General features: G+C 35.4%; 2 protein-coding genes across 6 annotated transcripts in view; one reads left to right on the top strand and one right to left on the bottom strand.

Annotated features, from left to right (window-relative positions):
• Positions 1-15,066, bottom strand: part of LOC128205398 (tudor domain-containing protein 7-like) — a 37,379-nt gene extending 22,313 nt beyond the window's left edge. The window contains exons 1-12 of one of the 5 annotated variants that reach the window (XM_052906982.1): positions 14,901-15,066; positions 12,775-12,895; positions 11,757-11,862; positions 10,596-10,689; positions 10,015-10,169; positions 9,647-9,758; positions 9,042-9,174; positions 8,428-8,571; positions 8,039-8,125; positions 6,830-6,868; positions 3,623-3,673; positions 710-777 (exon numbers count right to left, since the gene is read on the bottom strand). In XM_052906982.1, coding sequence (XP_052762942.1) covers positions 710-777; positions 3,623-3,673; positions 6,830-6,868; positions 8,039-8,125; positions 8,428-8,571; positions 9,042-9,174; positions 9,647-9,758; positions 10,015-10,169; positions 10,596-10,689; positions 11,757-11,862; positions 12,775-12,868 — 1,083 coding nt within the window. In that variant the 5' untranslated portion in view covers positions 12,869-12,895; positions 14,901-15,066. Of the gene's footprint in view, positions 1-709; positions 778-3,622; positions 3,674-6,829; positions 6,869-8,038; positions 8,126-8,427; positions 8,572-9,041; positions 9,175-9,646; positions 9,759-10,014; positions 10,170-10,595; positions 10,690-11,756; positions 11,863-12,774; positions 12,896-14,791; positions 14,865-14,900 lie in introns of those variants that run through there. The other 4 variants (XM_052906984.1, XM_052906983.1, XM_052906985.1 and 1 more) reach the window with 4 other exon arrangements.
• Positions 15,067-15,103: 37 nt separating this feature from the next.
• LOC128205399 (activator of basal transcription 1-like) lies at positions 15,104-21,097 on the top strand. Its single transcript, XM_052906987.1, has 3 exons — positions 15,104-15,301; positions 19,609-19,725; positions 20,539-21,097. The coding sequence occupies exons 1-3, from the start codon at positions 15,106-15,108 to the stop codon at positions 21,015-21,017; spliced, it is 792 nt and encodes a 263-aa protein (XP_052762947.1). The 5' UTR covers positions 15,104-15,105; the 3' UTR covers positions 21,018-21,097.
• The last annotated feature ends 1,222 nt before the right edge of the window (positions 21,098-22,319 follow it).

Genomic DNA, 22,319 nt, shown 5'->3' with positions numbered 1-22,319 from the left:
TTGCAGGGGGTGCAGGTTTATTTTAGAATGCCATTTGCCCATCCATGGGATTCATCTCTAGTGGCACAGACAGAATGTATACCAGCCAGTCCTTTTTTTCACTTTTAAGGGATTGGTGCAGGGGCCCTTTGATAGGGAATAAATAGCATATTAATGTCAAACCTTTTATAGAACAAACCTATCAACATATCCATTAATGTCACTGAATTGCTACATTTACTATAAAAAAATAAGGGGATTTCTTCTACCTGGGTAGGGGAAAAATATATATACTTTTTCAGGAGGGGAACAGGGCAGAATTTCAGCCCCTAAAAGTGCAGAAAAAAAACACTGCCAGCCATACGTTCAGTAAAGGTGTTTGTGGCGAACACTTGCTATTTGTTTCCCTGCTTGTTGTGAGGGAAACAAGAGAATCCAGAGGAAACCCATTTGTCTGGCTTTGTGACCACAAACTAAACTCACAAACGCCGCTGGGAACCGACGCCTTGGTGAGATGCCAGTGTGCTAACCACTACACTAACCAGACAAACCACAGATTCATAACTTTTGCGTGCAGAAGCTGGGGAAAAATAATGGGAGATGCTCCCTAGCCTGGGTTAAAAGTATTAAGCAACAGAGCCCTTTTTTTAAGGCAGAAAATTAAATTGTGTGTTTCTGGTTAAGTGTCTGTTAAGTCTTGAAAAACATTATTGGTCCTAGCTATTCCTACCTGCTTGACTCTGTCTTTTATCAACTGTTTCTGCTCCTCGGGGAATTCATCAACTCTGTCCTCCCTACCTGGAAAGTACAAGGTTATTTGATGTAACGTTTGACAGATGGTGAAGATTTCTCAAGAGTGCCGAGGAGCCAACGCTGGTCTGATATTGTTTTATAACTGAACAATAATTAAGATCAGAGTAATGGGCTTTGCTTTACATGTGTGTTTTATCTTTGGAAACATATGTACCAAGTTTCATTTAAATATATTGATTTATTTATGTTAAAGATGCACTCTTACTCCCAAATAAGATTTATCACAACGAATACAATTATTTTAATCTACAACAAGGTTGAACATAAAAAGAGAATGTTAATAATTTTTTCATGAAAAATCAATCAAAGACAATGACATCTAATGACACTATGTAAATACATGACTCAGTAATTAGAGAAAATAAATGGACAGAAAAGCAGATATATATATATATATATAAGTTATATAAATTCTAGGGATGGCAACGAGTAGTAAAATTGGTACTCGAGTACTCGGACAATCTTTCGATCGAGTACTCAGGTACTCGATTACTCGGAAAAAATGATTTTTTTTTTTGGAAAGACAAGATCGTGTATACATTACCGTTCATGGCGTATATTGTGCGTTGGTTGTATAACTGGTCATAATGTCATCGTTAAATTAGACTTTCATCATTTACTTTAACAGAAAATTATATAAAAGGAAAACAAATGCTCTTTCATGCTTTTAATTTTGTCCTTTTCATTTCACTTTAATGATTTTATATATAAGTATGCACTGCAAATTTGCTACAATATAGCTTGAAAGTTTAACCCGGATTTTATTCGAGCTTCTAGATAGTCGAGATTTATAATGAACATCAATCAGAATTACTATGAACGAAAATTAATAGCATACATAAGAATAAAGAACGAAATACTTCGTACTCTATTATTGTTGTTTACCTCATTAATATTCATAATTCTTCATTTAAGATATCAACCAATCAATTGTAATAATCATTGCCCATTAAGAAATCAATGCTCATAACGGTTGCTACTCGTTCGCTCGTCACTTGCTAAAAGCACTCTCATCAGTAAACAATAGAATTGTGAAGTTGAAAGTTCCGCTATCAAAACTTGGCTAATTGACATTAGTGCTAATTGGAAATAGGGGCCCTTTGCTGACAGTTTGCAACTCTCAACTAATTTATTAGGGTCAATTGTGTACACAGCGGGGATTAGAGGGACCGTAAATTGTCCTCTTGGCAACTAACCAGATCTTCGTCTGTAAATCGTGTATTTTGTGATTTTTATAGATTTTTTCCGAGTACTCGAGTAGTGATTTGGTACTCGAGTACTTGGACGTTCGATCGAGTACTCGGTACTCGTTGCCATCCCTAATAAATTCAATATTCATTTGAATTCATAGAGTTAATAGCAAAGCTGTATTATAATTAGAAAACAGCGCTCTAACAAAGCACAAGAAATAAAGCATACCTAATTATTATTTATAATTTAAAACAAACAATAGCTTTTAAGATAATATTTTTCACATGAAACCTATATATGAAAGTTTGAAGAATAGGTAAGAACTTTACAAGAACACAATTACTAGGAAGGACATAAGTTTTACATTCACATTTGCATTATACAATAATTCTAAAAGCTTGATACTGGTTTAATATCGTCATAGTGAGGGAGTGTGGAAAACATCTTTGTTTCAAGGCAAGTAACACACATTGTGACAATGGAAGACAGAAATTGACCACACGATACATAACCACAACAGTTTGAGGAATGTGATTTACTGTTTGCCATCAGAAATAATAAACCAGTGCTCCAGCTAGGCATTAATAGCAGGGTGGAGCACCCCACTGTCCTTTTCTGGCACCCTGCTGCCTTTTTACTACACCCTGCTGTGCCCTTTTGTTTGACAAGAGTCATTTTTTTAAATTAAGAATAAAAATGATAAATATACATAATTTTGACACTAAAGTAAAGATAACAGCTCAGGTATTCATAACAAACTATTAGTATTGAAAGTAGTTACAACCCATACACAATACAAATTGAACAAGTACCCTAAGACACATCATAAGTGCCCTTTATGACCCAGCACCCTGCTCTTTTAAAATCCTGGCTGGAGCACTGATAAAAAATATATATCCCTACATGAGCTTTACACATTTAATCAAAATTGCTAAGGTGTAGATCCCACTTAAGAGTGGAATAGTTAGTTGACATTTATGGGCAACTATGATAGAAGCTCTGAAAAGGCAAGGCGTAAGCTGAAACTGCAGTGTTAAGTGACCAAAGAAGAGATTCACATACTTGCACACAAGCACTTCACACAAGATCTACTTCTACACCATCTAACTCAACCAAGAGGCTGCAGGGATCACCTGTCCTGTTTTCATGGAGGGACAGGAGCGAGTTACAGGAGACAAGTTCTTTGATGTGCTTTAATTTAAAAGGCTATGCATTGATACGTTATATGAAGCCTTAATTGTGGCTAAAGCTCAAAGGAATTCAACTCTGAAAAGTAACAGGGTAAAAGTGGTGTAGTGGTATAGGTCTCCGCCTCTCACCCACTTCTCATCCAAGAGGTTGTGGGTTTGATCCCCTCCAGGGGTATCTTGTCATGGCCTCTATTAATGGACACCTGAGTGCTATTTTCTGAACAGGACACAGACTGAAATGTTTTTTTTTAGCTTTCAGCTTGTCACAATCAAACTTTAAAAAAATTGTATGAACTAAAATCCAAGCAACTCGCTCCAGAACCTCGGCCAAAAAATACTTTCTCAATTAAAAACATATAAATTTTGCCATGTTTGTGTTTTTTTTCTAACACATCTGCAGCAAGACTGGTTAAGTCCCTTTGCCCCTTGGCTGTGGAATATACACTTACTGACTTCCCGTGCCCAGTCTAACACTGGGAATTTCCCTGGGTTACATAACACTATTAGGATATAGCAATCTTGAAAAGGTACATAATTGTATATACACATAAAAATGTTAACTTTCTGAACTTGGCTATGTTTTCTTTTGTGTTCTTAAATGTAAGGAAAAAAACATTAATCTTTATTTTAAAATAAAACAAATAAATGGAAAAAAACATTAATGGATTAACATTTTAATTCTGTGATACTGGCAGCCAATTCATAACTGTCCCGATTAGCCAAAAATATGTGTCCCACTTTCTAAAAAGTGTCTGCTGCACAAAGCCAAATATAAATCCAAAACAATAAGATAAAAAATGGTTATTCCAAACTAAATACTTACAAAAGTGAATTGTGATTCTACTAAAATTTCATGATTTGGATATGTCACCTGTCAGGAGCACCTATCATTTTTCTGGCACTATCACCTTCACCTTTGACTGACCTACTGACCCCAATATTAATAGGGGTCATAACCAATGCACATACCAATTTTGAAGACTAAAACATTTCAATCAAAAGCCAATGATAGTAAACAAAAGTGTGAAGCAACAGAATGATGTCACTGAACAAAGTAATCCCTAAGTGTGTTTAATAGGTATAGCTTAGTCTTAGATCTATGAAAGTATGTACGTGTTCAATCCTTTATACAATATATAACATGTATATTCCATATGGTTATATTTGTATATTTTGATATTACATAAAACCACACACCATTACTATTAAATCTACAAACTATGTGTTTTTAATTATTAGAGAAAAGATTGTCTGAAATATGAATGCCATTATGCATCATAAGTAACAAAAATAAACTTTATCCAACTTTTTAAGATTATAAAGATTATTTTTGTATATAACAACATGCATTACACTCTAGTAAATGGCGCTGAATATATCAAGACAAAATGACTTGTAGACAATAACAGGGACTCATTCGCATATATTATTTGGCAACAATTGTATGAAACTTTGTTGAAAGTGAGCTTTTTTTTACTAACTTCTATGAACAAACAGCAACTGGCAAATACACAATATATATAACTAAGTCTGAAAAATTCAATTTTCAATGACTTACTAGCACTTTTTGGTAAAAAAGAGCATTTTCTGTCATTTCACACAATCATTTTTTTTCAATGTTCGACCCTAAAAATGTGAATTAGTCCATTTAAGTTTGAGAAAAAATCAAAGTTTAGCATGTTAAATGGCTTAATGAAAACCCTGTTATAAAACTGGACTCTTTTCCTAAGCAAAAGACAAGACTTTAGTATTATAAACGATACAATTTATTACTTTCATATTTTTATACTTTTATGGGCACCTCTTATCAACAATAGTATTGTACAACAAGAGACGTCTGTCAAACATTATGCCCCCCTGAGTACCATGTTGTCAGGATTATATGGACAATTGAATGAAATATGCATGGACCGAAATGACAGCTGATTTGCCACTGACATTGGATGCAGTTGAGGCAGTTTTAAGATTATGACCATTCAAAGTGCGAAGATAGAGTGTGTTATGGCCATGACCTTTGACCTCCTAAAATCAATAAGGGTCATCTACTGGTCAGGCCCAACTTTCATGTCAAGTTTGATGATCATAGGTTCAGGCATTGTTGAGATATCACTGGGAGAAGATTTGTTAACCTTTTTGTGCTAAAGGTTACTGTGACCTTGACCTTGACCTAATGACCCCCAATGTTAAGAGGGGTCATTTACTGGTCAGACTCAACCTTCATGTCAAGTTTGATGACCATAGGTCCAGGAATTGTCGAGTTTGCTTTCAAAGTCACTGTGACCTTGACCTTTGACCCCTAAAATCAATAGGGGTCATCTACTGATCAGGCCCAACCTCCAGGTCAAGTTTGAGGGCCATGGGTGCAGGCATTGTTGAGTTATCACTCCGACAACCATTTATCATTCAAGATCACTGTGACCTTGACCTTTGGCCCAATGACCCCAAAAATCAATAGGGGCCATCTACTGGTCAGGCCCAACCTCCAAGTCAAGTTTGAGGGCCATGGGTGCAGGCAATGTGAGTTAACACTCGGACAACCTTTTACCATTCAAGGTCACTGTGACCATGACCTTTGGCCCGATGACCCCCCAAAAAATAGGGGTCATCTACTGGTCAGGCCCAACCTCCAAGTCAAGTTTGAGGGCCATGGGTGCAGGCATTGTCGAATTAACACACGGACAATCTTTAACCATTCAAGGTCACTGTGACCTTGACCTTTGGCCCGGTGACCCCCCAAAACAATAAGGGTCATCAACTGGTCAGGCCCAACCTCCAAGTCAAGTATGAGGGCCATGGTCTAGGCATTGTTGAGTTATCACTCGGACAACCTTTTACCATTCAAGGTCACTGTGACCTTGACCTTTGGCAGGATGACCCCCAAAAACAATAGGGGTCATCTTGTTAGGCCCAACTTCCATATCAAGTTTGATGACCATAGGTCTAGGCATTGTTGAGTTATCACTCGGACAAGGTTTAATATTATTTTACCATTAAAGGTCACTGTGACCTTGACCTTTGACCCGATGAGCCCTGAAATATATAGGGGTCATCTACTGGTCAGGCCCAACCTTCATGTCATGTTTGATGACCATACTTCCAGGAATTGTTGAGTTATCAATCAGACAAGCTTCGGTCTACCGACGGACCGACCGACCGACATGTGCAAAGCAATATATATAAATACCCCGCTTTTCGAAGGGGGGCATAATTTCAATTTAAATCAGTATGCCCGAGTTGTATTGATAAATATTTCGAAACAAATTCCTTGATTAAAAATGTAAGACAAACATTATTTGGAGTTGCATGTCAAACTTTCAATTAATCTTGCAATAACATTAATACCATAACATGAAACCCAAATTTTTGATCTTATGAAATGTTGTCAGCCATTCGTTGATAAGGGGGTCCATTGTTGTTATATTTAGATGTGTACAACAACTAACCAGGCACTATATTGTCTATGGCCACACCTTATTGTTTGTGTAAGGTGGGTTGTCTAAGATTTTTAAGAGAATTGATTAGATAATCCAACCAACTTTCAAGACATTATCAGGTTTAAGGGAATACTTTTTGTTCAAAATAAGTTTTATGTAATGGACAACTGGCGCCTGGTTAATTGAGAGAACGGCCAATAATTCAGACACATAGACACTTACCACCAGTCGGAGTGTTCCAATCTATTTCCTCTTTCCACACTTTATAATGCAAGCAAGATGCAAAAATAAACAAAATGAAAAATATGAAAATATTTAGTCTGATGACAATGACCTGTTATAAGAATAGCAAACAAGAGTGCCGCAGAGCAAAAGCAGATACTCGCTTGTTGTTTTTTTAATCAAAAGGGGCATAACTTGACAATTATTTTAGCCAGAGTTATAGCCCTTGCTGTACCTGTGCATATTTTTGCTGGCAACTTGTGTACCAAGTTTCATTTTAATATCTCGAACTATTTTTTGAGATATGTCCAAGTCTCATGTTTTTACACGCCAGCAAGCCTATGACAATACCTCTTCTGTATAAAAGGTTCAAAATTTAGCCCAGAAACTTGCTAAGGTAGTAAAAAATAACAGGTCAAAGAAATGTAAGAAACTATCTAATAAAAAACATTTATACATCCATTCAATAACATTCTAGAAATAACAATCATTCAGGCCTTCTGCAACATGCATCAGTATCAACAAATGAACTTTGTTAAATCCATGCTTAATTGCTCTATAACATTCAATTGCTTAAAATAATAGCATGAGAATCATTCATATTTATCTTCTAGTTTTACATAAACAGAAGAAATTTTGTGGTCTGCAACTGAACAATTTAACATTGACTAAAATTTGAAGCTTTTACGTTTAATAAGCAACCAAAATGGTGAAATTAAACATTCAAAATTCATTAAAGGGGCCTGCATTAGTTTGATCAGTGTTAATATTTTAACATTTATAATTACAAGTTTTCTTGGTCTTCCTAATATGAAAAAATAAAAAGTTACAGGGTTGAAGTAATATGGAGTCACATTGCGGACTGTTTAAACTTGATACCAAAATGGGGCAATCATGTGACAGGAATCCATTTTCACCCATGCTTTATACTGCTAAGCATGTAGGATGTTGAGGAAATCCTTGCTATGAGTGCTATATGCCAGTTGGGAGTTCCCGATTCAAATACCTTCGTCGTGAGAAATTATCTCGAAATTGAATTATACACATAGAGCTGAACATTTTGCTATTAAACATAACATACTTAAAGTATTGTTGATACGTATGTACCCAAAACCCAACTTGCATTTTTGTTTAAATATATAATACAGACTAACACAGGCCCCTTTAATGTCAATATACAACAAAAACAAAACTTTTTCATTAATTTACCTTGCGGGGTCTCCTGTCGAATATTCAGCCCCTTGATGGCCTTCTGGGCTGCAGCCCCTTCCGCCTCGATCTCCGTCTCAAAGATGTCTAAAAGAAAGGGCAGATGAAATATGATTTGCATAAAGTAAGGTTTTGGCTAATGAGTATTGTAAAGGTGCTGCACCATCCTTTTTTAGTCACACCCTAAGATGGGCACCCTTGTACCTTCATAGAATTAAATGCTTAAGAACAAATAACATGCAAAAAATGTTCATGCGCCAGAGCAATTCATGCTGATCAATTACATCCTCCTAGTTTAAAACAAAATCCCCTGCTTTTCTGCGCAAAATCCCTTCGAAAGCATTACAAAATTAAACAAGCGTGTTTTAGCACCTAACACACTATTTTACCTTCACTACCGTATGTATTCTTGTTAATAACCAGGCTACACACAAACCCGCCACCGGCCGCCGGCACAGTGTTGTGTGTAAACTTCTGCCTCGTCTGATCCAGGTGCTGCTTTAACTCATTGATGTAAGACTCTGGGTTGGCCACTGTGGGGAGGAAAGGAGAGTACAGTCAACCTGTATTAAGTTGGCACCATTTGGTAAAGGCCAAAGTAGCTGCTTAAGACAGGTGGCCACTTAATCCAGAAAGGAAAATTTGGCCACGTAAGCTTTGTTTACTCAGAGGTTGATTATATATCTTAACACCACCTCACACCACCATCAGAATCATCAATTTCATCATCCTTAAAGAAGTTTAAATACAAAAATTATATAGATAAAATAATTTTATTTTAAGAAATAACTGATTAGTTTTTTTCAGAAATTCAACCACGGTGGTTTAAACTTATTGTTTTTCATAACAAATGTGAATCAAGTTTATACAACAAGTATATACAACATTATATTTTCACACTAACAACTATGTGGTCTTTTGTTGTGGGGGAAAAAAGTCAAAGAGGAAACCCATACATCATGGTCACTTTTAATAACAACTATCCATTTTTCTGACTACCTACTTGAAGCAAATTCCCTGGTATTCTTGGATGGTGGGGGTCGTCTCACGGGTGTGCTGTGTGGTTGGGGTACAGCAGGTGTTCCACCCTGTCTACGGAACCGAGGGGGCAGTTCAAACTTACTATTGGCTGGTTTCTGTTAGCCAGAATGGATTCATCAATGATCAATGTTAGTCTCAATTTAATATTGTTTTAAGTTAAATTTGCAAAAAACATTTCCTAAGCCTGTATTCAGGGTTTCCTCAAAACTAGGTTTTGAATGATTGACTGAAGATCTTCAGCCTAGTAATGAGATTAATTTCCAACTGTTTTTATTTAGTTTGATAACAGTGACCTTGACATTAACTTGACAAGAGGCCCCAAATGCAATTGCATGACAGTCCTCAATAAAAATCTTTATATACATACCAAGTTTGGTCACAATTTAATGTCAACCATAAATAAAGTTATTCAGTTTCAAATGTTGTTCTTTTTTTAATAACAGTTAATTTAGTAGATACCATAGGTAAGGTAAAGATTTCATAGTAAATAATCTGTTATGGAAACAAATTTAATTTTTTATTAAATGTATCAATAAAAGATCATAATAAATCCCACTCTGACTTCACCTGTCTGTCCATTTGAGCGTCTGTAACTGCCCTATTCAGCATTTTGTTCACCATGATGGTACGTGTACCGTACGCATTATTCCCTACGCGTACTGTTATAGGGGTCAATGGCCTGAAATGTGTATTACATGTGTAAATGCATGTTTTTTGGTAAGCACATGAAACTCTTTTTTTATTTCAATTAAAGTGTGTAAAGATACAGAAATACTGGTGGTATCACAGTTTATTATAGTTCATAGGAAATACAGAATGGAGCCATAATATATATATTATATGTTACAAAATATCAAAAACTTAAGATTTACAAAAGCATGCAAATCACAATTACATCCCCCTACGCCCAACCCAGCCCCAGCCCCCAAACTCACTTGCTCACAAACGGTGGTGGTATGAAGCTGGGCATTCCATATCTTTGGGGTGTGCCAGGGTAGTTTCGAGGAGGTTGTCTATTTTGAGGGGGTCTGCCACGCCCTCGGGACAGGAACTGACCTGCCCCGCCAACTCTTGGCTTTCGCGCAGGCTTCTGAAGTTAACATAATGATTTTGTGAAATAATCTTCAAAGTGACAAAGGGCAGACAAACATGACAAAACTTGTAATATTTCTCGAATGCTGTATGCTTTCAGAGTATAGCAACCATATCTGTTAGACTGGTGAAGTGTAAAGTATCATGTTCATCAAATCAATATTTCCAAAATATATAGTAAAAGCACAATACAAAATACAGGAAAGCATCTAAAAGCATCATGTGCAACAAATATAGATCAACTCAAATCAAATCAAACTTATTCAAATTAATTTATCATTTGGACCTTTTTCTTTCCTATTTTCATATCTTTAGTGTAAAAACCCCTGTTAATTCACTTAAATTCCACCTACGAAAAATATCAAAATTTTATGAGGTTGAAAATGATCACTAAGATGCTTTAAGAATACAGCCCCAGGCAAACCTTCAGTGTCTTCCCCTTCTGTTTGGAAACAAGTTTTTGTATGTGGGCGGTGGTCTCATCCGCCACAGCTCTCAGTATGAAATCTGCACCCCGTCTGCAATATCATAACAATGGCTTCAATATTATATTAAAATACTTTCAAGAACCCTAAGTGATAAAAACTATATTTATGTTTATTGTGCACTTCACTTTTCTCCTCAGTTAAGATCTATCTCTTAATGAAGTTTGAAGTCAAAATCTTAGTCTTTTGGAGCTATGCCTGAGACAAAACTGAAAATGAACAAAGGGCAATAATTCTAAAAATACCACTGCACTTTTCCTTAATACATATATCTGTACATAAATTTTGACTTCAATACCCGTATATCAAAGACTTGGAGTTATGCTGCAGACAAAAGTTTATAATTTTTTTAACAAAGGGTTATAACTCTAAAATTACCAAAGACTGAGTAACAGTTCTTGTCAATTGAACTCCTCCTCAATTAGCTCTCCATAATTAGATGTATTAGTTTTATAAAGTTTAGAGTCAGTACTATATTTTTGGAGTTATATGGTAAAGGGAATATTCAGGAAATATGGAAGGTAGAATTAAAGCTCTTGCACACAGTATTTTCTGCCATTCACATTGCTATAAATCTCTTATCTAAATTTCATTTAAATACCTTTAGTATTTTTTACTCGATGGTCCAAACAAGCAGTTTCCTTATCACTGGTAATACAAACTTTAGCAAGTGTGAAAGAGGAAGATAATTCAGCAATGACTAATGCTAGGTTCTTTCACACTGCACTTGTACATATAGCTTTCAGTCTATGTTTCAAAATCATTAATATACAATCAGCTGTTTAAAAAGATATTCTCTGGACAAGCGCAGATAAAGCAGCAACTATATGTTCTTCCTTCGGGAATTATAAAAATGAATACTTCAAGGGGTATTTCCTTCAATATAAAACACATATTAAGGGAATATAATGTTAAAATTGTTCAGGATATTCCTTCTTAATACAAATTTATTGATTATGTAGGAAATAATGGTTTCGCTCAAGCCACTCTGGGTTCAAGACAATTTTGTTTGTTGACTTAAATCTGATTAACAATGAATTAAATTGGTTTCACCCTATATCATACAATAATGATCATGCATTTAACTCCCATTTTCATACCGCTCAATCCTGACAACATCTGGAATGGACATAATGAAGTTTTCAAATGATGCATGCCCCAGTTTTTTCCATGGTATGAACTCTCCGACAATGCCCTTGTAGTCCCCTGCAAGAAAAATGGTCATTTAATAAATCATTATTCCAAACACAACAACAGAAATAGGACTGGGCCACACTTTGATAAAGGATTTTATACGTACCCGGTAACTTCTGCAGTAAAATCACAGATGGCTTGAAGTTATCATATTTTGTTTTGTTTCCGTCTACTGTCACTATCTGTTTTCATCTTGAATACTGGCAGAAATTTCATTTCGCACTAAATTTTAAACCAAATAATGAAAATATGTTAAAAAAGCTGTATAACTAAAACTTTATTGATAACGGCGAATGTACATGTACCTAACAGAATTGTTCTAAATTTCAATTAATATCCAACAAGTATTTAGAGTTAAGCCTATATATTTTCAGCCAATGGAACTGCATATAGGCCTTCAATACCCATTGTAAAATTCTATTAAAAAGGACCGTATGTTTTAATGTTATATTTTATTAATAAAACCATTCGGAAATTGTCAGGGTAATCTAAATATGAAAATATATCAAGTAACAAATTTTAGTAATTTAAGGTGTTGTTGTGGTGTAAAGTAAGCTTTGCCAAAAAAGGTTATGCCATATCACAGGAATCGTTTTTCCCTTTTTTTTAAACTGCTTGAGAACAGGGTGTTGTTGGAATCTTTACGATAAGTATGAAAGCTAAGTGCCAGTCAGGAATTTCCGATTCAAGTAATTTTGCTTAATTGCAAAATTGAATTGTACCGGTACATACATACATATTTATATCAGAGACAGACAAAACTTATTTCTTGTCTATGCTACATACCCAAAACTTACCTATTACTTTTATAAAAGTATTTTTCAAACTTATGCGGGCCTGTTTAATATATGGGAAAAGCTATGCTTGCCAGTTGGGACTCACTCACTCGAAAGCAGATAACAATATGAATCACTGGTCTCTTACTCTGAAGCATGTCTGCAGGAACTCCCTCCTTGCAGCTGAGGAGGACAGATCTCACCATGGACTTCACCATCTTCAGCTCACCATCCCCCGCCATGGCGATACACTTTTAACTCGACCAAACCTGCGAGAAAGTAACAATGAGATATATATAAAACTCCAATTTAAGAGTTATCAATCCTAAAAAATCAACAACTTTTCAGTTAACTTTGTTAAATGAACTTTTTTAACACTTGGACATCCAACTACATATAGCTGTTCCAACGGTCCTCCAAAAGCAAAAAATTGTCAAAAGCCTCTATTGGTGCCTATTTCTATGGACTAACATATCTTCAACTGACCACTCAAGTAAAGATCCTCTCCCATTTAAAAAAGTAATGAGTTTCAATGAAAACAAGAAAAAAACATTAAAATTGCGTTTCGAAAAACCGGGCCGCCTTAGCCCTATAACGTTTTCAACTATTTAAGTATATTTTTTTTATTTTTAATGTTCTTTTTCAAAGTGCTTTATAGCCTTTGATTGTCTGCCATATGTCTGTCCTACATGAAATGTTTAAACAGATTAAATTTCAATAAAATACATTAAATTGGCTTTTTTTTTATTTGTGGCTTGTCTCCAAACTTTATGTTAGGCCTTTTGAGATTTTCCCACATACCATACATAAAATGCTTTAATAAATAGATATTTGATGGTATCTCTTTGTTAGGAAGGTTCTCTTTTGTATATCTTAAGAAAAATGCATCTTTTGTATATCTTAAGAAAAATGCATCTTTTGTATATCTAAAGAAAATTGCATACTTTAAGGCTCATTTTACTTTGATTGTTTCCATCCACCTGGACTAGATTTCTAGGTGTACATGGATTTTATGTCTTTTTTCTATAAAGTCTTGTTCAATAAATGGATTTTATCTCACAAAAGTAAACTGATAAAGATATGTAACAAGAAATGCTCTTTCCAGTTATAACTAAATGTAAGACTTATTTTACAAATACAATCATGTATCGACATCATACTATGAACAATGGTCATATTGGTCGAAATTAGCACATGCCTGAGGGGTTTGTTAAGAATGTCGATGACAAGTACTAGTGTTGGAATTCGTGCTTGTTCACCAAAAGTCTAACTTTGATGACTGTGGTCAAAGTGCCACCTCACTAGCATTTGCGTAGAAAAAGGTCACATTTCAATAATGTGTGAGATATCAATGATTACTTTTTCTTAGCTCAATCACGACCAAGAATAAAATTCAATAAATATAAGTTAATGTTTTGAAAACAACAAAGTCTGTTTCAAGTGCAGCTAGCTTGGGGTTTCCAAATACAAGCCAATCAGCTACAAGGTCAAGTTGCCGGAAGTCGGAATTTTCAAATAATGTTTTTTTTTTTCATTAAATTTGGATTGTTACAAATCGTTTGTGATGAAAGGACAGCTATCAAAAGAGAGTGCAGGGATGAAAGGAAGTCAAAGGATACCCAAGCTCTTTTCAAAGAGACCCTTTGGGTCTTCTACATGCTTGGTGTAAAGCACCGATACATGGGGTAGAACTTTCCTGGTTTAAGCCACTACTGAGTACAACACTTTTCCATTTAAATTCGAAGCCCCAGGCAATGGAGCTACTTGTACCAACTTTTAATGTCTTTCCATATGACACGGCCAGGGATCAACCCACAACCTCCGCCTCTGTAGGCGTACACCTAAACCTTTACTTTAGGCCAAGTAGACAGCTAAAACGGAGGATAAAAGGTTGAAAACTTTTCCAATGAAAATGTAATGGATGCATTGAAAAATGTGGTTCTTTTTCAAAAGAAAGCCTACCATATCTTGTAAGATTTGACTAATAAAATAATATTGTGTTTGTCTGGCTTCTGATTGTTTCTTTAAGTTTTAACACATAGTATCAGTACAAAAAAAATAATGTTGATTTTGGATGGGTTAAAGGGAGGGATCCCAAAGTTCAAAAGTAGGTGTCCCAGCGAGATCCTTACAAAAAAGTTAGTGTCGACCCCTGCTCCTAGTACCTTATAATATAAGTTATATTTCAAATGTTGCCTGTTTCATTCTCAGACTCCGTCGAAAACAGGTGGTTTCCATTTCTACTTTCAGTTTCCCTATGGTATACATACTTACGCGACTAGTTTCTTGTGAAAGACGTCTCAAACCGGAGCCAGATAATAACGTGAATTGCAAAGATAACGATTGTGGTGAATAACAAATTTTATAATGTTTTTTTTTAACTAAAACCTAAAAGTCTTCCTGGAAAGTACGATTCAAGGGAAATAACTCTCTGGAGGGAGTAATCGGATATCTACGGATTTTTTCGTCAATTCACGTAATGCGAAGGAATCCGAATTTCAACATGGAGGAAAACGTGGACAAACAAAATACACCAGACAAGAAAAAGTCGAAAAAAAATAAAGAAAGTGGCATAATATACCTAAGTAGTGTTCCAACGTTAATGAATGTGAATATTGTACGCAGACAGTTTGAAGTATTTGGCGAAGTTGGTCGTATTTTTCTTCAGCCGAATGGTAAATTAATTTTCCAATACAAAATTGGTGGGTGGGGAAGTGGACATAAACAAGATCATATGTTTTAGTCCAAACTGCGCAGACTCCCTTTTGCCTATTATGTTCTCAAGGATTCTAAGATAAACACATACTCTCAATACCATTATTCAGATGCCGTTGTAAAAGAAAATACTTAAAAGTAGATGGTTTATTTAACACTGTTTATTGTGTTACAGGGTTCCCCCTGGGTTCTAAAAAGTTGTCGCCACTTTTTCGCGGGGGGTTAAGGGGGCCGCGATAAGCCCCCTTACGGGTCCAGGGCAGCGCCCTTGTGGGGGCCAAGGGGGCGAAGCCCCCCGAAGCTCATGGGGTTTAAGCATTTTAAGAGCCTTAAATTGCATTTAATTAGCACATTGTCGTGCAAATCATAACATTTTGTTGTACATGAAGCACAAGATATTAATAGCAAATTGTTATTCTGTTGACAAAATTCATTGTATAAAAATATATTGCAAAAAATGTGACATAAACATCAATATGTTGATTTCAGTCTAATGCCTGCATACAATAAAAGAATACATTTGTGAAATTATGAGATAAATTTAAAATAAATGGAAACTCAAAGAAATATACATTGTCAAACTAGGGCCATAACTTTCCTAATAGAAATTTGTCTACCTACTCTTTACTCCAGCCAACATATTAGAAGCCTTATCAAATGGGGTTTAATCCTATTTATTTGATTTCTGTTAATCTTTTTGAACTCTTAGAATGCTGCATTTATAGCAATTACAAATTGCGACAAAACCGAAAGCAAGTCTATTTTTAGCGCGTAAACGTCATTACGAAATTTGCATATCACGTGACTTTCCGACAACATAAAATTCTACGATTTGCATATTTAAAACTAACACGATAATTACGCAACAACAAGGCTGTTGAGCTAAATATTAAAATTGTTTGCTAATAAGAGACATAACAGTTAAAGGATGTCATTGTTTATCCGTGAAAGCAATAAAATTCTGCAATAATTAGCGAGGTGTTGACTGGGCCGTGACTGCTTGCCCTAATTATCGGATCAATTTTTGTTGTCGCACCAGCAGATGCGCTTGATTTATGACAGTGACAGAATCGATTATCATGCAGGCCGCATGGTCACCACTTACGTCATTTTAAGAAAATATTTTAGAAAAAAATCGTTGTCGCCATAAATTCGCCAAATTTGAAAAGTTGTCGCCACTTTTGCGATTTTGTCGCAAATGGCGACAATGGCGATCGCCAGCGGGAACCCTGAGTCAGATGTTTTATTTTGTCGCCTGCAAGGCTGCATGTACACTCTCATGTCCACTCTCTTTTTTTAATCCAATCTTCACTAATGTTCAATATTTATAAGCACAGACACATGGATGTATGATGCAGAGACAACAGGTATTTGACTCAAGTGTTCTGAAATGATGTACTGGTTGGAGAGCAGTAGCCGGCAGTTTTTGCATGTTTTTGAAGATTTTCTCGGTAGATCGAAATGTAACGGAAATAATACTTACATTTAATTAAACTAGGGGTCAAGGTCTACAAACTTTACAATATTAAAATTTGTGTCGTCACGAAGCGCGTGTCTAATTTGGGGCCAAAAAGGGGGTAATCAATTAGTGCCAATTTACGGATTATGAGAAGCAGTACCCGGCAGTTTTATTTCAGTACCGCTCCTTGACTATAAAACCGATATTTATTGGCTTATTAAGTATAATTTCCTCATGGAGCGCCTCTATTGAACAGGGAAGTAATACTGGTAACCAAGCGGTGGAGTAGTCTCGCTTTAACAACGCGTATAAAACCGCACCATGGATACATACAATTTTGAATATGTCTCAATATTGTTTGAAAGCGATTGACGGGCAATATGAAAATATCATTTCAACAGGCTTTTTTAAAAAATGCATTTTGCTGTGATTCATCGACGAATAATCGTTCATAACCAACACTTGGTAAATGCTAATGCTATAATTAGATATATGCGAATTTATTCAATTGCGCATGCGCAGTAACATTCACGTAAGCATTCCCCACGAGAAAGTTGGCGAACTTCTTGACATTTCCAATACTTTTCGTAAATAAAATGTTAAAACTTACGCTTTGTGTTGGATTCGATGCAAATGGTGTTGCTTGGATACGGTTCTTTTTACCATTCCCCCTTCTTTAAGAAGATTTAAAATAAAAACATGATTAAATAGCGAATGCCGGCTACTGCTTTCCGCCGGCTACTGCTCTCCAACCAGTACAGTACACTCCTCGCAGAACTACCACTTTCCGTTTTCCTTGGCGAATTTTCGCAAATAACTGCAAATGTAATTATTTATTTTCTAAAGTATTCGGGGTTCCGCTTTGAGGCCAATAAAACTACACAATCACCGGCGATACCGGCAATAAAACCCTCCGCGGAAAACAAACAACTCAGATTTTAGCGAGGAAAGCGGGTAACGTACTCGGCAGATGTCCGCAATAAAATTTAAAAATACTTGGGAATGACCAAGGAAAGTGGTAGTTTCCCAAGGAGTGTACTGTATTAACGTCATTTAATAACAATACTGACAGTATTTTACATAGAAAACTTGATATGTATATTGTATGAGCCGCAATAGGTTATGGCATCATTTTCAATATCAGTATTGTACTTATTTGATTAGTTCTATGTCATCTATTCAATTGTATACAACATTGTCTAAAATATTTGTTAATAAATTATCTGTTGCCGAAAAATTGAACTTATTTCTAATGGTGAAGATTTTTTTTTAAAATGTAATTATAATGGTAATTTTAAATAATGAATTGATCACATTCTATGTTGATCAACATAATTGTATGAATGCATTAGGCCAGTCGCGTACAAATATCCGAAGAAGGACTTTCTAGCACTTGATGGAATTTGCTTGGGTGCCCTTTTGGGTTCATCCAGCTTGAACATTCATTACACTATGAACACTAAGAAACATGTGACCAAACATGATTGTTTAATATTGCTAGCAGATAGGGTGATGGTTTTAACCAAAAATGATTCATCACATTTTATGTCTCTGATGGTCATAATATCTTGTGAAGTTTAAAGTTGAACAGTTGGCCCATCTCGAAAACAAGAAAAAATTTGTACAGGTCTATAACCTAGAAGGATTCAAAACAGTGCAATACTTCTATTGAAAAACTCTCTCAGACACAAATTTATACACTTCTAGGCACAAAATTGCTTTTAGGAAATTACTTGCACAAATCTTCTGCACAAAATCACACCTAGGCACAAAAATGGTTCGCACAAAATCTTTCTAGGTACAAAATATCTCCTTGGCACAAGATCACTGACACAAAATCACTCATATGCACAAGATCATTCCTAGGCATAAAATCACTGACACAAAATCAATCCTAGGCACAAGATCATTCTTAGGCACAAAATCACTCACACAAAATCACTCCTAGGCACAAGATCATTCCTAGCCACAAGATTATTACTAGGCACAAAATCACTCACACAATATCACTCCTATGCACAAGATCATTCCTAGGCATAAAATCACTGACACAAAATCATTCCTAGGCACAAATCACTGACACAAAATCACTCCTAGGCACAAGATCATTCCTAGGCACAAAATCACTCCTAGGCACAAGATCATTCCTAGGCAACAAAATCACTCCTAGGCACAAGATCATTCCTAGGCACAAAATCACTGACACAAAATCAATCCTAGGCACAAAATCACTGACACAAAATCACTCCTAGGCACAAGATCACTCCTAGGTACAAAATCACTCCTAGGCACAAGATCATTCCTAGGCATAAGATCATTCCTAGGCATAAAATCACTGACACAAAATCAATCCTAGGCACAAGATCATTCCTAGGCACAAGATCACTCCTAGGCACAAGATCACTCACACAAAATCACTCCTGGGCACAAGATCACTCCTGGGCACAAGATCACTCCTAGGCACAAGATCACTCACACAAAATCACTCCTAGGCACAAGATCACTCCTAGGCACAAGATCACTCACACAAGATCACTCACACAAAATCACTCCTAGGCACAAGATCACTCACACAAGATCACTCCTAGGCACAAGATCACTCACACAAAATCACTCCTAGGCACAAGATCACTCACACAAAATCACTCCTAGGCACAAGATCACTCACACAAATCACTCCTAGGCTACTCACCCAAAATCTCTCTTGGAGAAAAATCACTCCAAAGAATCTTGATGAAATGGTATCTAGAAAATTATCTTTGCATAAAGTGTTAAATGAACTATTATAAATGTTAAATTACATTGCAGTGAAGGTAAAATCCCGGGGAAAGCAGGGGCGTGTGTTTTCAGAGGGATGGGTGGAGTTTCAAGACAAGAAAGTCGCCAAGAGCGTAGCTGCATCTCTTAACAACACTCTTATTGGAGGTACTGAATGAAAACAGGATAGTGTTTTGGTTTAATAGGTTGTGAAAATCTGTTACTGGAGAACGTTAACTATGTCATATTGTTATCCATTAATAAAACTTGCAACATTGTGTTTAACCTTAATTTAGAGTTAATAATAATAGTTTGGAGTTCCAATTTTACCTAGATGAATAAATAATAAACAGAACAGATTTAAAAGATTGTGGTCAAGTTTCTTTAAGAATATAATTATATGAACTCTTCAATACAGAAATTTATGGTATGTAAGTCCAATTTTTTAAAGTTATTAAAGATGCACCCTTACTCCCAAATAAGATTTACCACAATTAGTGATATTGTTTTAATATTCCAAAAAGGATGAATAAATGTCGAAAACAAGGGTTCTTATGAAGGATACCGAGTTGAATTTGAAAGAAATGAGCATAATACACGGTATTTCTACCTTATGAGACTATAGTAGATGACAGTAAAGCATTCACCAATCATATTTTTGCGCTTTCTGCTATTAAATACATGGTTACAATCTTGTTATCAGTAATTAATATTTTCCATAAATGCATTATTTAGTAAGTAATTAAAGGTTAATCAGTCAAAATTGAGGTGTGTTTTACATGTGTATGTATCGATTTTGAATAAAAGTGTCACTTTAAACTTATTAAGTCTTTGGGATGAGGCCGAAAACAGAAAAACAATACTGCCCTTGTACTTTTGGAACAATATCATTGTAATGAATATTGCTTCAACACTCTTAACCATTAAGGACATGATGATGTACCTTTTAAATGTTGCTTACTGTTATTTTCTTTTTTTCAGGAAAGAAGAAAAATCGATGGCGGGAGGAGTTATGGAACATAAAATATCTTCACCGCTTCAAGTGGGCTCACTTAAACGAGAGATTGGCATACGAAAAGGCGGTACACACCCAGAGAATGAGAACAGAAATATCACAGGCAAAACGTGAGGCAAATTTCTATGTGCGTAATGCGGAGAAAAATGAACATCTCCACAAAATCGCAAAACGGAAACTAAAAGTGCAGACAAGTGATGAATTAGTGAATGACAATGAAGATGGTGGTGAAAATAGTGATAAAATATATTCTGTGAAACTGAGAGAGACCGACGAAGAAATTGTGAAGAAGAAAAGGTTGAGGCTTTCAAAGGAAGTAAAAAACGCTAAAAGGCTGAAAAAAGACTTGACTGAAGAACCCAGTGATGTCGACTTGCTAAAGAAGAAGTCATTTTTGACTAGGATATTTTCTGCTGGGCAGGATGTGGAAAGTGATGGGGAATAGATTGATTTCATTGTGTCTAGTTGTTGTTAAATATCTATATTCAACTGCAATACATGATGTACATGACAGTTACATGTATGTGTATGAAAATAAAAATAAGTAGGAATTATTTTGTTAAAACTAATTTCTTTTAACTCATTTGTATGGAAGGCTGATAACTGTTTATATAAAATAGAATCATCTTACTGTAGTTCTGTTTTGACACGTCATGATAAACTCTGTAGTGGGGACCGAATCCAGCAACTTCTTTGGTGAAAGATGGTCATTCCCAACAACTAGACCACTTTCACCCCTTTTGTTTGTATTTTCTTTCAAGGATAAATGTTATTGTGTACATTCAATAATTTCTCTATATTTAAATTGATTTACTGTCTGTATGATATTTATTATTACATACCTTTCATATTATCAAGGTTTAAAAGAAATTCAATTCCGAGTTTAAAGCTCCACTCTCACAGATTAACAGTTTTTGTCTCAGAATCAGCTTATTTTGGTTTTAATGCCTTCAGTACAGTCATATAAGTTTAGTTACAATAAAAACAGATGAACTTTTTTGTGAAAACTGATGAAAATTTCCTTTTTCTAAGCAACGTTAGTAATGCTTTTAACCTTAAAATTCCAATTTTCAAATGTAAATATTTAAAAAATGTGATCTGATATTTTGACAGCAGTCTTGTAATGTTTCTCATGTATCGCTGGTTTCCAGACCTTTGCATATAAATTGAATCTGACTAAGACAAAAAATAGAAGATAATTAAAAGTAGTCAAAGCAATCGATCTGTGAGAGTGCAGCTTTAAATTAATGTAAGTATCACTGTTTGCCTTTAAAGTGTCTTTGACAAAAAAAAAGTTGAATAGGGATCAAGATAATAAGTATCTTCCATGGCCAAGAGTGTCAGATAGGTTCATCCAGACCAGAGTGTAGGGTTGGGATGAACCTATCTTACACGAGCGGCTATGGTAGATGCTTTTTCTCCCACCTCAGTTAAGTAAAATAAAGTAAAAATGTGTTTTTTTCTTGAACTCCTTTGTGTGTAGTGAAAATAAATGCGTATGGATATGTGATAAGGCATGGTTGTCATGGCTATGCGTGCAGTGATTCAGATTATGTTAATAGTCAAATCCGTCTTTATATAGTTCTGAGGAGAGTGAAGCTTTTTTTTTTTTTAATGGTGCGTGAAAACTGTTTGATGGTAACATTTGAAGCGAGAAATAATGATCATCAAGGACAAACAGCCTTCAGAAGGCAGTAAATTTCACCAAAAATAAATCACTAATAGTGAACATCTTAACCACTGCAAT

The sequence above is a fragment of the Mya arenaria genome, chromosome 10 (genome assembly GCF_026914265.1).
Source record: "Mya arenaria isolate MELC-2E11 chromosome 10, ASM2691426v1".
NCBI lineage: Eukaryota > Metazoa > Mollusca > Bivalvia > Myida > Myidae > Mya > Mya arenaria.
Note: the sequence above shows the minus strand (reverse complement) of the source record. Positions and strands in the feature narration are given on the sequence as shown.

Coding starts and splice junctions, on each gene's coding strand:
- LOC128205399 (XM_052906987.1), top strand. CDS start 15,106: ATGCGAAGGAATCCGAATTTCAACATGGAGGAAAACGTGGACAAACAA. Junction 15,302..19,608: donor TATTTTTCTTCAGCCGAATG/GTAAATTAATTT, acceptor ATTACATTGCAG/TGAAGGTAAAATCCCGGGGA. Junction 19,726..20,538: donor TAACAACACTCTTATTGGAG/GTACTGAATGAA, acceptor TCTTTTTTTCAG/GAAAGAAGAAAAATCGATGG.